The 16,702-nt window shown below is 41.9% G+C and overlaps 2 protein-coding genes across 7 annotated transcripts in view; both read left to right on the top strand.

Annotated features, from left to right (window-relative positions):
- LOC121286727 (glutathione hydrolase 7) overlaps nucleotides 1-1,992 on the top strand; it is a 53,938-nt gene extending 51,946 nt beyond the window's left edge. For both annotated transcript variants that reach the window (XM_041203748.1, XM_041203747.1), the window contains one exon: nucleotides 918-1,992. In XM_041203748.1, the coding sequence (XP_041059682.1) occupies nucleotides 918-1,081 (164 nt within the window). In that variant the 3' untranslated portion in view covers nucleotides 1,082-1,992. The remainder of the gene's footprint in view (nucleotides 1-917) is intronic.
- Nucleotides 1,993-14,432: 12,440 nt separating this feature from the next.
- The window catches only part of ncoa6 (nuclear receptor coactivator 6), a 62,332-nt gene continuing 60,062 nt past the window's right edge, over nucleotides 14,433-16,702 (top strand). For all 5 annotated transcript variants that reach the window (XM_041204134.1, XM_041204131.1, XM_041204130.1 and 2 more), the window contains exon 1: nucleotides 14,433-14,613. The gene's annotated coding sequence lies outside the window, so the exon portion shown is untranslated. The remainder of the gene's footprint in view (nucleotides 14,614-16,702) is intronic.

Below are 16,702 nucleotides of genomic sequence, written 5' to 3'. Positions count from 1 at the left end.
GCAGAAAGAGTCCATTTGGCCCATCATCTCCATGTTGGCTGACAAGGAACCATTAGCCTAATCTCACTTTCCGGCCCTTGTAGGTTACAGCACTTCAAGTGCATATCCAAGTACTTTAAAAATATTTTTGAGGGTTTCTGCCTCTACCATCCTTCAAGGCTGTGAGTTTCAGACACCCACTGCCCTCTGGGGTACCCTCTAAATTATGAGCAAGGACTCTGGCTGATGTTCCTGGTCTTTATGGCTCTGTTCCTTAGAAGGTATTAAATTAACTCAACTGAGCCAAGGAAGGAACATATTAACTAATGACTTTGCAGATCTGAGTTTGGAAATCAAGCAGCTTAGGTCTATTTAGTGAGCTTCAATGAACAACAATAGAATCTTAAACAAAAACAGAATTACCTGGAAAAACTCAGCAGGTCTGGCAGCAATTTGTTTTGGATTTCCAGTATCCGCAGTTTTTTTGTTTTTATAACAATAGAATTTTACAGCACAGAAGGAGACCATTTCAGCCCATTGTGCCTGTGCCAGCTCCTTGAAAAAGCTCTCCAATTAGTCCCACTGCCCTGTTCTTTCCCCCGACTTTGCCCTTATTTGTACAGCGTCCAGTTTCTCAGCATGTCAAATGTTTATCCAATTCTCTTATGAAAGTTTCGATTGAATCTGCTTCCTTTCAGGGAATGCATTCTAGATCATCATAACTCACTCCATAGCTACCATTCTTCCTATCTCAGTACTGACTCTGTCTCCTCTGGTTACTGATTCCTCTGCCAGCCAACAAAAGTTTATTCTTATTTGCTCTTATCAAAACACTTCATGATTTTGAAACTTTGAAACTTCTAATGAACCTCCCCTTAACCTTCTGTGCTGTAGGGAGAATAATCCCAAGTAATTAAAGCTTCTTTATTGCTTTCCAGATGAATTCCCAGAGGAGGATGTGGAATTCCTTACGGAACGGAGTCACACGGTGGTGAGAGAAGAGATTCATTCCCTGGTCCATGTGGCCAAGAGGATAAATGACTTCATCACCGGCGCCAAAGACCCCAGAAGCAGTGACGCAGCTGCGTCTGTCATTTTGTAGCCAGAAGTTTTTTTTTCCCAGTAATTGTTTCATTTTCTTTTTCTTTTCTCCTTTGGTTCACTGTGAAGTCGCAAAATGGAAGACGGAGGTTAAATGCAGAATGTGCCGGTCAAACTAGGGCACGGTGGAAGAGAAGCAGCGAGCTATGCAAGGGCTCCTGCTCCCCGAGTCTGGTTATCATTGATGTTTTTAACTGAAAGCAGCCTGACTCCTGCTGCTTGTCTATGGTTTTTGTGACTTTGGAGCCTTGGAGGCAGATAAAATGCGCACTGTAAATCACCTTGGACCAAAGCATGTTGCAGATTTACTCTGTGATCCTCCCCCTGCTTCCCCTCCTGCTCCTCATTTTATTTCCCTAGTCATAGGGTCCCAAAGTTTCCCAAACTAATAGGACTTTATGTCATTGATGAGTTGCGAAACCAGCAACATTTTGGACACATCCAGTTCCAAGACACAGATCTCTGTTCACTTTGCGTCAGCTAGGGTTTGGTCGCATAGTGGTTATGTTACTGGATCGGTGATCTAGGGACCCGAATTCAAATCCCACTACAGTAGCTGGGGAATTTCAATTGAGTTAATTAAGTAAGTTTGCAATAGAAAGAACATGGGTAATACAGGACTGTGAATCCATTTATCTATAATGGGTAATACTGGACTGTTGTAAAAGCCCATCTGGTTCTCTGATGTTGTTAAGGAAAGGAAATCTGTCATTCTTACCCAGTCTGGCTTATATATGACTCCAGACCAACAGCAATGTGGTTGACTCTAAATTGCCACTCAGTTATATCAAAACTGCAGTGTCAACTTACAATAACTCCCTACTTCCCAGCAATATGGGAATACCTTTACTGCACACACTGCTGCAGTTTAAGAAGGTGGCTCACCACCACCTTCTCAAGGTCAATGAGGTGGGGGGGGGGGGGGGGCAATAAAAGCTGGCCTTGCCAGTAATGCCCGTATCCCATTAGTGAATAAAAAACAAATGTTTTGCCCTATCTTGCCTGCATTTAGGGGTCAAAGCAACCTAACTTCAACTTCTTAATTGTTGTAGGAAATTAACAGAAGTCTTTGTGCCCCTAAATATGTATGGGGCTACTTGCTTTGTGGATTGTTTTTGCCCAGTTGGCTGGAAATTTCATGTTTCATCTTTTCACCACCACCACCACCAACACCGCCCCCCCCCCCCACCCCACCACCCTAAACAAAAATGAGTAACCTATACTTGAACAAGAAGGAGGGGCAGAAAGGGAGCTTTGCTCACAGTGTTGTGTGTCAATGTCGACTGATAGGCACTTGTTGATAGAGTTAATTTAAGAGGTGAGTGCTGCTAAACATAATTGTGTCATGGAATCTGCACTTGGCCTTTTTTTAATGTCATCTCCCAAGTAGTAGTTTAGCTTCACTAAATTTGTAAAAAGGTTTCCGTTAGAAAGGTTTATATTACTTAGCTTTAAAGGAACATTACAATGATTTTATTCTTGATTTTGCTTCATTTTAAACTTTTTCTGAAATATATATCTTCAGGTGCTAATTGAAAAATTACACCTTATCGACTTCCTAAAATTTCTTGTATTTCCTTCTATTTACCCCTAGCCCATCAACCTCACAAGCAGCCTCAAGTAGAGTGATTGTATGCTGCTCCACTCAAAATTATCATTAATTGTACTTATTAAGACATTATAACTTTCCATCCATGGTGCAATTACGATAAGAACAATTCTGCTCTCAATGATGTCAAATATTTCTGTATTGGTTTGTATTTATTTATTTATTTGTTTTAAAATGATAACATTTTATTTGTACAGAGTTCTTTAAACACTGAACCTTCTAAACCTGAATGTTGTGAAAGTAAATTCTATTGATTCAACTCAACTCGTGTCCGTCCAACCGAAACCACTGCTGTTTTCCCTCAAGTGGCCAAAACGTGGTTATTCAAACCACGTAAACTGAATTTTAAACTGCTATTACTAAAGATCTGTATTTATTCCAATTGTTAAAATTGTCCAGGCACATTTTAAACCATTGCAAACTTAAACTTCCCTTGCAAAGTATTTTTCCATAAACTCATAACTTAGGCCAACTGAGGATCAGTACTGAAAGAGGGCAACACTGCCAGACATGCCATCTTTCAGGATGAGAGGATAAAATCCATTTTACGGCAGGACGTAAAATGTCACAACACTATCGGAAGAAGAACAGGGAAGTTCTCCCCTGCGTCTTGGGGCCAATATTTACCTCTCAACCAACATCAGTTAAGACACCGATGATCTAGCTATTTGTCACATTGCTGTTTGTGGGAGCTTGCTGTGTGCAAATTGGCTGCTGTGTTTCCTATGTTACAGTAGTAACTACATTTCCAAAGTAATCCTGAGGTGTTTTGGGACATCCTGAAGTCATGAAAGGTGCTTTAGAAATGCAAGTTCTTTCTTTAACTCCTGGTTTATCACATCTGTTGTTGCTTGTGGTTGGTATTTTAAGATCAAGTTCAGAGGGGTGCATAAGTGAAAGGAGTTTTATTTATTGTCACCTGTCACTTTTCATTTTATTAAACAATGTGACACTTTTAGGGATGTAGAAAATGTTGCAACCTACAGAGGGTGATCCTGCAATTTTAGAAATACGTGGTTCCCAATTTTATGCCTGTTTCTTACATTCATTTTTTTCTTTCTCCCTCCGACTTATCCCCACACGTCTGGCTTTCCCCAGAAGACAGTGAGAACAAGAAGCTATTCAATCTTGATTGTGAAAACACAGTCAAGGCCGTTTCTGTGCTTATTCAGTGCCCATACACGTATACTTTCCAGCAGGGTACACAGTGGTTCAGGGTTGCAACCTTAGCTGAATTTCATTGTTTTATTTGTACCTCTGAGGCAATTGCTTCCATGTTCAGTGTCAAGGCCTGAATCAGCGACCTTTGTGACCCGTATCATTCTACACCACAATGTATGGTGCATTTACCTACATAGCCTTTTTCTGTAGTTGTACATTCTATTTGGAGCAGTAGGTCCATGCCAGTGTTTATACAGCACACCACCCTCCTTGCACCCATCTATCTAAAAGGCAGAAATTACAGGGAAGTTTTTTTTTAAATGAATATGTAAATGAAAAATAAATCACATTAATGTAGACTGTACATTTTATTTCTTGAAGGCGCCACCTGTTAGTTCTGTGGCATATTGGAGAGCTGCCTAAACACAGAACAATATTAGTTTCCCATCATAGGAAGAGGCCTTTTGGCCCATCGAGTCTGCTCTTTGCTAGAACAATCAAAAACTAATCCCTTCCCTGCTTTCTCCTAAAGCCCTGCACTTCTCCTGCTTCTAATACTTCTTTGATTTTCTCTTAAAAGATCTAATCACCTCTGCCTCAACCATTCTATGCTCTGCATAAAGAAATTTCTCGATCTCTTTCCTCTACCTCTTAGCGATAATTTAAATGGACAACCCCCATGTCACTTACTCCTCATTCAGTGGAACTTGTATCCCTATTTACTCTGTTTAACCCTTTAAAACATCTTGTATGTAAAAAGTCAGAAAAGCTCCACTGCAAGACAAAGTTTACTAAATGTCCACATGACACAGGGTGTGATTGAAAGTTCAGTGTAATGTCAGTCAGTCATCTCCCCCGATCACAATGAATTCTATGTTTGGTTGACTCATTGTTAAAGTGACCAGTAAGTATGCAGGAAGTCAAGTAGTACTCTAGAGTCACTTGATGTGGGTGGGAAAGATTCAGAACTTCATTCTTTGCCTCTATTTGCCCCTGTTGGCATTGGGTGCCTCTATTTGCCCCTGTTGGCATTGGGTGCTGTTGTTAAATTCATGACAGAAAGATAAGGTTGAGATCAATGATAAAGGCTGAATTTAATGGGCCAAATATTTTTTTGCAACTCTTAAAATGTTACATGGAGCTGTTGAAGTTATATAGAGAGAAGCAATCATGAGAATAGACAGGGAGTTGGGGGGGGGTGTAGTGGAAGGAAAATGGCGAAAGAATTGGGACATGAAACATTTTGGGAGCAATGATACAAAATTGAATTTCAAAACAGGGACCGAAGACTGCATAGGTTTCTTAAGTAGATTCTTAGTGTTAGACGCTTCCAAAAACATGTCACTTATTTTCATCATCACTCATCAAGGAGAATTGCCACTGACAAGTCAGATTCTGGACACTAGATCCTAGAGCTAATTAAATAAAGGCAACATAGGCCAAGTCTTATATAAAAGCAAAAATCTGCAGATGCTGGAAATAGTTCTGTTGAAGAGTCATACGGACTCGAAACGTTAACTGTTCCTCTCCCCAGATGCTGCCAGACCTGCTGAGCTTTTCCAGGTATTTTTGTTTTTGTTTAGGCAAAGTCTTGCCTCATTTACAAAGGGAATGATCAGATCAAGTGTAACACCACAGCTTGTCCATTATGCCATTTTTATCTGTAAGGCACTGCAGTAAATGCTATTCCAGTACTCTCAGACTGATCACTAGAAGACGTGTTTTACTTGTTTGGCAGTTGTACTTGGTTTGGACTTTTTGTGCTGTATGAACTTAAAAAGGGTGGTGATAGATGAAGAAAGAAAAAAGAAACTAATGTAAGTGTGCAGGGTGTAGAAAAGGGTGTATATTTTGAGAAAGATAACAATTATTCATGAGTTATTGGGAACATATAATATTGAATGGTCATGTGTTACTGTTTAATGATGTGACTGTTTTGAGTAAAGTGTCCTTGGGTTCAAATGAATATCAAGAATTATATAAATAGAAAAAATATTAATTTATCGAATTGCCAATTTGCACCTCAAATAAAACCCTTACCCTGCTGAATAAAACCAGAGCCCTTTGAGCAACATTTCTGCTGATAATTTACAGTCAAGCCTTGAAAGTTTTGTTTTGTACAAGTAGGAATGACTCCTGGATAGTCAGAGGGGGAAAGGGTTTAAAATAATTTGCACTTAACAGGTATTAGAATCATAGAAAGTTTACAGCACAGAAAGAGGCCACTTTGGCTCATCATGATCAGCAGATGTATTATCTCAGTAAGATGAAAATGCTTTCATATTATTTTGGGGTGGGGCAAACAATGAGAAGTTGCATTTATATAGCACCTTCAAGGTAGGGGTAGGCAAGAGGTACCAAGGTTGGCTCACTTTAAAGCAGGAGTGATTCTCCTGGGCTCCACTGTTTCAGCCTGAACTGCTGCTGCACCTGTCCCCTCCCACCCCTTGAATTGGAGCTCCACACTCTCAGTGGATCGATCTACCTTGCAGCTCGGAGCACGCAATATTCCAGTAGCAGAACTCAGAGTGCTTTCCTGCAACCTGCCCTGCCCTCTGAATGGTAATAAAGTCCAAACCTCCAAACTGGGAGGAGGACTAGCTGGCTGAATTGTGTACCGGGGTAAAATTACTCCCCACTTTGTATCGTGGATGGAATACAAAGTTTTGTCCATTAAATGGTCTGAGGGTGTTTCCAGGAGCCTGAGAAGGCTTACTCTGGATGCTTGTCAAGGAGAGCAAACTTTACCTCATGTTTTGCATTAAAATAAAAGTGGGGGGTGTCTCTGACGTAAAAGATAACTTGTGTTAACTGTAATTTTTGATTTGACCAGAGAGGAAGAATTCTTACTAAAACTGTTGCTGAGTCTATTTTGTGTGGTTTTACCAGCCCAGGAAACTGGGAAATTTATTTTTCACATCTGAAAACCTTGCCCTTTGAACTTTTAACTAGAGGAAATTAATATTTAAAGGAATCAAATGTACTTTATGATGTAAATGGCGACCTAGTCAGTGGGATTAGGGAAGAGCTGTCATAAAACACAAAGGATTAATGCAGCATGACAACAGAGAAACAACAATGAAAGCTTGAATTTACAGGGACAAATGCATAAAGCAAGCAGAAGAGAAACAAGTAGTGATGGAGGCATTAACAATGAAAAATTGGGTTGGATGGAGAAACACATTGAGGAATTGGAGGTGGAAGAACAAACAAACGAGAGTCATGTAAATGCAATGAAGGATCGGAATCGAAAGGATTGCCACACTAGAGCACCTTTAACATAGTTGAAATGTTCCAGGGCGTTTTACAGGAGCAATATCGAACAAAATTTGATATCGATCCACATAAGGTGCTATTAAGACAGGTGACCAGGAGCTTGGTCAAAGAGGTAGGTTTATGGAGCATCTTTAAAAAGGAGAGAGAATGGAAGGGAGGGAGAGAGGTTTAAGGAGGGAATTCCAGAATTGGCAGCTGAAGGCATAACTGCCAATAGTGGAGTGATAAAAAATCGACGCACCAAGTCCAGAACTGGAGAAGCATAGAGATCTTGGAGGGTTGTGGAGCTGGAGGAGATTACGAGAGGGATGAGGCCATGGGGAGTTTTGAAAATAAGGTTGCGAATTTTAAAATCCAGCCACAGATGAACCAAGGAGCCAATGTAGTGCAATGTGCAGAGAGGTGAGGTGTTAATGAGTCCTGATGTGAGTTAGGAAATCGGCAGCAGATGCTCATTGAAGGTGAAGGGACTGGTGCCTCGACGTTACTCACAAGAAAGCAATTTGCTTTGTTTTCAGCCTAATTGAAATTGAAAAGTAACTTGGCAAAGAGCTTCAAACACACTCCCGTTCTAATGAAAAACTTCTACAACACCTGTGTAATTCATTGCCAACAGTTTAGATCATGTTTAAATGTTGGCACAGCTACTGGTAGGTTTCTTGTGAGTGTTTTGATGCTGTTGGATTGCTTAATAATTCAATCTTGTTTTGTACATTGAATGTAATGCACTTACACTGGAGCATGAGTATTTGTACAGACACCTTAACATTATGAAATGGAAATTGGGTCACATGAATTAAGACACTTCTTTTCATGATCATGTAATTCCACCTTTTATAGTTAAAGGGAAACAAAATTGAGTATTCTCATTTTGACACTAGACACTTCATCCCACCTCATATTACTGTGATTTTTCTTAACTGCTTATTAAGCCTCTAGTTGCAGCATTCTGTTCCCTTATTTAGGTCAATGGAGTTGCCATGACCTTAATTGTTTTATCCTTCTTGTTAAGAACAATGGGTGAATTGATTCAAAGTAGACTTGGCCCCAGCACAAAACAGGTCTAAGCTTTGTGGGGATAAAGTGGGGGATCGGGACTAACTGGTAAGATTTTGGGGCTTTGTTTGCTACTGCATTTCCTACATTACAACACTGATTACACTGCAAAAGTAGTTACTTGGCTTTGGGCCATCCTGAGGTCATGACAGGCGCTATATAAATACAAGCCTTTCTTTATTGAGATAGGACAGGAATACTTTGGGGTGATACAGTGCCTGGCGTCCAGAGAAAGTGTGTTTGTTTCCTAACTACGTCGATGTAATTTTGACAGATGCCCTTTAGAAAAGGAGATTCTTGGTTAAATGTAAATACTTGAAAGTAAACTTGGGCCTGAATTTTTCAGGCGGCGGGCAGGCTCGGCGGGTGCAGTCACGGAGCCGATCGCCACCCGCGCTGCCACTTTACGCGGGCGGGCCAATTAAGGCCCGCCCAGCGTAATACTGAGCTGCCTCAGGGAGATTTTGAATCGGTATCAAAATAATTAAATAAATGATTCAAAAATTTATTTAAACATGTCCCCCTCACGTGACTGTGCCGCATGAGATGGGACACGTTTTGATATTTAGGAGAACGTTTCTATTTATTGAGTAAAAGCTTTAGGAAACTTCATCCCGCTCGTGGATGAGGTTTCCTAAAAAACGCAAAGGCCACTTGGCCTTTTCGCCAACTGTAAGGTTGGATGGGCAGCGTTAACATTTACATCAATTACTTTCTTAATGGCCTTAATAGGCCGCTTACATATCAGCGGGCGTGCTGAGCGAGACAGCGCAATGATATCAGGACACATGCCCGATGTCATCACGCGTCATTTTACACATCGGCGTGTTGGGCCCACCCCCGCATGCCGAATGAGAAATCCTGCTCTTGGTGACAAAGTGTTATATAAGAATAATGCTCCCTCTACAGTAGCAAAAGGGGATAGCATGCATTCACAGAAGAGGCAAAGCAAATTCACAGAAATGGCATAGCTGGTCCTGTTGAATATGGTGCCATGGATGTTTCTGCAACTGCAGATGATTTGAGCCAACAAGGTGCAAATGCTCAGAAAGGTGAAAGATCAGAAACTTTCTCTTTTTTGAGGCTCCACACTCTTAGATCATGGACTCTCTCCTCCATCCCCACCCCCTTTCCGATTCTCCCCCTCCTTTTTGTTTTTCCCAATAATTTATATAGATTTTTCTTTTCCCACCTATTTCCATTATTTTTAAGTGTATTTCCATCCATTGTTTTATCTCTACCTTTTAGCCTTTTTTGATTCCTTCACCCCACCCCCACTAGGGCTATCTGTACCTTGCTCGTCCTGCTTTCTACCCTTAATTAGCACATTCCTTTAGATAATATCACCACCTTCAACACCTCTTTGTCCTTTTGTATGTGACATCTTTGGTTATCTCCACCTATCACTGGCCCTCTATCCAGCTCTTCATGTCCCACCCTCTCCCCCCCTTAAACCAGCTTATATTTCACCCCTTTTCTATTTTTCCTTAGTTCTGTTGAAGATTCATGCAAAATTGAAATGTTAACTGTGTTCCTCTCCACAGATGCTGCCAGACCTGCTGAGTTTTTCCAGGTATTTTTGTTTTTGTTTAGGAAACTCATTCTCCAAAGAATTCTGAACCAGAAAGATGATGCAGAGAGAGAAGGAACAAATTCTGGTGGCTTTAATAAATGGCACCGCCAACATAAATTGGCTTAACTTAGCACTTGCATTAACCCGGACAGATAGATTAACTCAGCATAATGAAGAATTGACATTGACCTCCTTGTGGGTTGTGAATCACCCAAAGAATTGATGGTGTATCATATATCTGGTGAAGACTTATAGAACAATTGTCTCAAAGTGCAAGGAAAGGGTTAATAAGAATATCTAAAAATCAGCTAATGGTACAAGTCATAAAACAGGCTTGTTTTATATGTTTAACATAGATAATAGCCACTGAGCTATTGAAATAAGATTGACTTTAGTGCAATGATCAGTTTGGCCAGTAGATTTAATTAAAAGCAGAAAGCTTCAATTAGCTGGTAACAAATTCTGCAGAAGGGATTACAATATCCTTTTCAGAATAAAAATATTAGAGCGGAATACCAGGGTACATAAAATACTGGGAGGGACAGATAGCACTAGTATAGAGAATTGTAGGTTAATAGGTATGTTAAGGTAAGGGAGAAAGTAATAAAATCTAAATCAGGGTTACTGTGCATGTATGTGAATGCATGGAGTACAGTAAATAAGATTGGGGAGTTACATGCGCAGATTGCCATGTGGAAATATGATGTTGTGGCGATAACAGAGACCTGGCTCAAGGAAGGGCAGAACTGGGTGTTAAATATTCCTGGGTACAAAGTGTTCAGAAAAGATAGGAAAGAAAGAGGGGTGGCGGCATTGGTTAAGGAGAGCATTGCAGTGCTGGAGAAAGAGGATGTCCCAGAGGGTTCAAGGACAGAATCAATTTGGCCAGAGCTAAGGAACAAGAAAGGTGCAATTACATTGCTCGGTGTAGTCTATAGACTGCCAAATAGTGAGAAGGACGTAGAAGAACAAATCTGCAGTGAAATTACAGACAGGTGCCAGCAGTTATAACAGGGGACTTTAATTACCTGAATGTAGACAAGGACAGTGGTAATGTAAAGGGCGGAGAGGGGAGAAAGTTCCTAGATTGTGTTCAGGAGAATTTTCTACAGCAGTGTCCAATCCAACAAGAAAAGTCATACTGTTGAACCTGGTTCTTGGAAATGAGGTGGGCCAAATAGATCAAATGTCAGTGGGGGAACACTTAGGAGACAGTGATCATTGTATTGTATGTTTTAGGATGATAGAAAAGGATGATAGGCAATTCAGAGTAAAAATAACTAACTGGACAAGAGCTAACTTCGATGGGGCAAGAGTGGAGCTGGGCCAGATAGACTGGAATGAAAGATTGGCAGGAAAAACTGTAGCTGAACAATGGGCTAACTTCAAAAAAGAATTGGTTTGGGCACAGTCAAGGTATATTCTATCGAAACGGAAGGGTAGGGCAAACAAGTCCAGAGCTCCCTGGATGAAAAAGGAGATTGAAATTAAGATAAAGAAGAAAAAGTGCACTTATGACAGGTGTCAGATAGAAAATACAATTGAGAACCAAGAGGAATACAGAAGGGTCGGAGGGGAGGTGAAAAAGCATATTAAAGAAGCGAAAAGGGATTATGAGAAAAGACTGGCAGCCAACATAAAGGGGAAACCCAAAGTCTTCTATAGGCATATAAATAGTAAAGGGGTGGTAAAAGGAGGAATAGAGCTGATTAGGGATCTAAAAGGGAATTTACACATGGAAGAAGGGGCCCTGGCTGAGGTATTTGCATATTTTTTCTTCTTTATCTTAACTTCAATCTCCTTTTTCATCCAGGGAGCTCTGCACTTGTTTGCCCTACCTTTCCCTTTCAATGGAATATACCTTATCTGTGCCCGAACCAATTCTTCACCAAGGAGGTAGATACTATCCAGGCCATGGTGACAGACAAGGAAACTGTCACTAGATGAGTTCAAAATTGATAAGGAGGAAGTCTTGAATAGACTGTCGGTACTTAAAGTTGACAAGGCACCAGGACCCGATAAGATGCATCCAAGGATATTGAAGGAAGTGAGAGTAGAAATTGCAGGGGCACTGGCCATAATCTTTCAGTCTTTCCTAGACTCAGGGGTGGTGCCGGAGGACTGGAGAATTACAAACATTACGCCCTTGTTCAAAAAAAGTCATAAAGTTAAGCCCAGCAATTACAGACCAGTAACTTTAGTGGCGGGCAAGATTCTAGAAACAATTATTCAGGATAGAATTAGTAGTCACATGGAAAAATATGGGTGGATAAGGAAGGGCCAGCATTGATTTCTAAAGGGGAAATTGTGTTTAATGAACTAGCTGGAGTTTTTTGAAGAGGTAACAGAAAAGGTCAATGAGGGATGTGGTGTATATGGACTTTGAAAAGGCATTTGATACAGTGCCACACAACTGACTTGTGAGATAAGTTATTGCTCATGGAATAAAAGGGACAGTAGCAACATGGATACAAAATTGGCTGAAAAATAGGAAGCAGAGAATAATGTTCAATGGATATTTTTTGGGCTGGAGGAAGGTTTGTAGTGGAGTTCCCCAAGGGTCAGTATTGGGACCCTTGCTTTTCCTGATATATGTTAATCTAGATCTTGGTGTGCAGGGGACAATTTCAAAGTTTGTGGATGATATGAAGCTTTGGTTGTTGTGCACTGCAAGGAGGACAGTGTGAAACTTCAAGAGGACATAGTCAAGTTGGTGGAGTGGGCAGATAGGTGGCAGATGAAGTTCAATGCAGAGAAGTGTGAGGTGATGCATTTTGGTAGGAACAGCATGGACAGACAATGTAAGATAAAGGGTGGAATTTTGAAGGGGGTGCAGGAGTAGAAAGACTTGGGTGTATATGTGCATAGATCACTGAAGGTGGCAGGACAGGTGGAGAGCAGTTAATAAAGCATATTGTATCCTGGGCTTTATTAATAAGGGCCTAGTGTACAATAGCATGGAGGTTATGCTGATTTGATATAAGACCCTCATTAGACCTCAGCTGGAATATTGTGTACCGTTCTGGACACCATATTATAGGAAGGATGTGAACACATTGGAGAGAGTGCAGAAGAGGTTTACAAGAATGGTCCCAGGGATGAGAAACTTCAGCTTTGAGGACAGATTGGAGAAGTTGTGACTGTTTTCCTTGGAGAGGAGAAGGCTGAGAGGAGACTTGATTGAAGTTTTACAAATCATGAGGGGGCTGGACAGGGTAGATAGGCAGAAGCTGTTGCCACTTGTAAAAGGATCAAGAACGAGGGGGCACAGGTTTAAGGTGGTTTGCAAAAAAAGCAAATGTGATGTGAGAAAAAACTTTTTCACACAACAAATGGTTCGGGTCTGGAATGCACTGCCTGGAGGTGTGGTGGAGGTAGGTTCAATTGAGGCATTCAAGAGGACATTAGAATTTGAATAGAAACAATATGCAGGGGTACAGGGAAAAGGCAGGGCAATGGCATTAGGTCATGATGTTCATTTGGAGAGCCAGTGCAGACAGGATGGGCCAAATGGCCACCTTCTATGTTAAGATTCTGTGATGCTGGGGTGTGGAATGGTAACAATAACAAAGTTGGGGAGTTCTACTGGTCTATGAAGTGGAGCTGAGACTATGTTCTTGGTGAGCATATGGGAAAATGGGCATTTCACTAAATACCCAGAACACCCTTCCAACCGGCTCCCACAGCACAACACCTCCCCACTGCACTCACCCCAACCAACCCCTGCCGTATTGACTACAATCAACGGTGAGAACCTGGAAAATGTGGATCACTTTCCGTATCTTGGAGGCCCCTTTGTGACAAAGACAGATGTAGGCGAGGAAATTCATCATCAACCCCAATGTGCCAGTTTAGCCTTCAGCCAAATGAGGAAAAGTCTATTTTTCAGTTATTCTTTCATACGATGTGGGTGCCACGGGCAAGGCTGGCATTTGTTGCCCATCCCTAATTGCCCTTGGACTCCACCTATCACTGGCCCTCTATCCAGCTCTACCTGTCCCACCCCCTCAACCAGCTTATATTTCACCTCATTTGTATTTTTCCTCAGTTCTGTTGAAGAGTCATACGGACTCGAAACGTTAACTGTTTTCCTCTCCGCAGATGCTGTCAGACCTGCTGAGGCTTTTCCAGCTATTTTTGTTTCATGGTATAATGGGATGGCTGTAATCTCGGCGCCCCTATGGGCCTTGGAGACTTTACTCCGTCCAGGCAGGCAGCAAGCTGACAATGAGCAAACTACCCCCACCTAGGTGGGGGGGAGGGGGGGGGGGGGGAAGAAATGGAGACACTGCCTGCGAGGCGCACGCGCGGCCTTAATCCAGGAGGGAGGGCGCCCGCGCAGCTATGGCACGGGGCAAGAGTGCGCACGCGCGACTGTGTCGTGCGCGTGCGCGGCGACCGTGCCCGGGGGGGGGGTCCGGGGCCCGCCCGGGGGGGCCGGGGCCCTCCCCGGCAGCAGAGGAATTGGCGGCACGGGCAGTGACATCATCACGCCAGCGGAGGGTGACGCTGACTGGCTGCGACACAGACCTATGAGAAAACGTCTTACTCTTACCCCGCGACGGGTCCAATGGGAGCGCAGCTGTTTGCGGGGTCGCCCGGTCGGTAGTTTTGTTCTCCCACCAACCCCCACCCCCTCCCCCCGCCCCCCCTTCACCAACTCTCAACCCACCTCCCCCTCCCCCCCCCACTTTGATGCTGGCGTCTGTGTTGACGGGACCGGGGGAGCGGATCCCACTGGGGTTGTATTGATATTAATTTATACATTTATGGTTGAATAAAGTCGTCGTAAGGTTCCAGCGGCATCAACCTCGGCCGAGGGATGAGGGCTGGTGGGCCGGCGGCCTGACGGAGGCCGGTGAGTTTGTGTCGGTGAGCGGGGCCCTGTGAGGGTGAGAAGGGAGCAGCGCCCCGGGCCGCACCGAGGGGGCAGGAGGAGCTGGCACCAAGCCCGGCTCCCGGTGCCAGTGAAGCCGCTGTCATTCATTGTGCCGGGTGTTTGAGCCCTGTCCCTCCCCGCCCCCTTTTACATGGGACGTTTTAATTACAGCCTAAGGCTTTCAGTTTGCTCACTTATTTTCCTGTCGATGATTAAATGCAAACCAGCCCTCCACATGTATTTTTTTCTTCTTCTTAGGCAGCGTCTGAGATCTATCTGTCAGTTTTTTTGCCAAAAGCATTCCCTCCCATGTTGCCAAATTGCCTCATTGTTAGATGTTAAAAATCAGCTGTAACCTGATTTGTAGCGTCTTTAATTTCTATTAATAACCTAGAAAGAGACCGTTCAGCCCATCATGCCTGTTCAGGCTATTTGAAAGAACTATCAAATTAGTCCCCACAGCCCAACAACATTTGCCTTTTTTTTCAAGTATTTATCCAATTCCTCTTTGAAAGTTGCTATTGAGTCGACTTGCACCACCCTTTTCGGCAGTGTACTCATTCCTCTCGGTGTCAGTTTTCCTTACTGTTTAAGGTTTGATAGTGGTTGTAATCTACATGTTTGTCATTGTTCTGTATAGAGAATGCAATGATGCCAATTCATCTGTGTCATATTAAATGCAGTTTAAACTTACTTGCTAAATCTTGTACTGTGTTTTCTGGCAGATGGAATAGTCGATGTGCATAAATGTGTAGCAAGGGCAAGCTTATTTCTAATGTTATCTGCAGAATGGCAGAAATGAGGAAATGTTATGCTACTTCGCCTTTTGTTGAATGCATTGTTACGGAGAAATAGTTGTGTATTATATATAGTTTAATTGTTCTGTTTTTCATCTTCGTTTTATTCCATCCTATTAAAGGATCCTGATTTGTTCCTGGAGCTTTGAAAAATACTAAACTTAGGTAACTTTGTTCAGCCTATAGGATGTTAAAGTAACATTGTCTTGGTCAGTGAGGAGGTTTATAATTTTTTGAATCGTCATGTTATTATTTGTTGAACATTATTTTTGTACAGATAGCAGTTTCAGTTATAAAAGTGAGTGCTTAGTGGAGCAATAAAGGGAAATTGAAATTTCAAGTATATATGCTGAATGATTTTGGGTGCAATTGCAAAGATTTGTGATTTAGTTATCACTTAGTAACTATTGAAATTATGATCAGTTTCCCACAAAACTAGTTATGAGTTTGAGTGCCAGTTAAATCATTCAATATTTGTTCTGTTTTTGAACAGTGAACTAGTCAGTTTCTGTTGGGATGTATTTTTGTTTGTATGTGTTGGCACTCTGCAGAAAGGAAATTGAGCGTGTCACTTGCTGTTCTGGGAAACTTGTTTCCAGACTGAAAAACAAAAGTTTCACTAAAGATTTATTTGATTCTAAATTACATGTTGCAGTTTTCAGGTAAGAGTCTCAGTGGTTGCAATGCATGAGATCCATTTAAGCTGCTTTTCTGTGTAGAATGATGAGTGGAAGCCAGCTGAATGCTGATCTTTTTTAGGTTTGTGATTTTTAAAAAAATATATCTTCTTTCCTCTGATCACATGTTTTTTCTGGGAAAGACCGGTGAAATTGTACTTTATTTAGCTGAGAAATGTGCTGGTATGCAATGATGCAGTTTGTTAATGATGTTGATTTGTAGTTTTACAGTTATGGCATGCAGTGGCACATAAGACACAGCTTAGACTTTGCACTGTCAATGCATTATATATGTAACAGTTTTGAACCTATTATACTACAATGTCTCAAATCTGGCTGCCTAAAAACCGGAATTGTACGAAAACTGAACACTTTTAGCATGTGCCATATGTTCATTTTAATTGAATAAAATGTAAAAAAAAAATAGCTGGGCAGTTCAGCTGGGTGCTGCATTGGCATGATGTAGCACCAGTTCCCTTCGCCGCTTGCGCACTGGTATGTTCCCACACTTTGAGTGACCCTTGACCCCACCTGAACCGTCCATGGCACAAAATCTGGCAGGACCTCGGTCCTGAGGAGCTGGTTTTGAGACGT

The sequence above is a fragment of the Carcharodon carcharias genome, chromosome 14, assembly GCF_017639515.1.
Source record: "Carcharodon carcharias isolate sCarCar2 chromosome 14, sCarCar2.pri, whole genome shotgun sequence".
In the NCBI taxonomy this organism is placed as follows: Eukaryota; Metazoa; Chordata; class Chondrichthyes; order Lamniformes; family Lamnidae; genus Carcharodon; species Carcharodon carcharias.
Note: the sequence above shows the minus strand (reverse complement) of the source record. Positions and strands in the feature narration are given on the sequence as shown.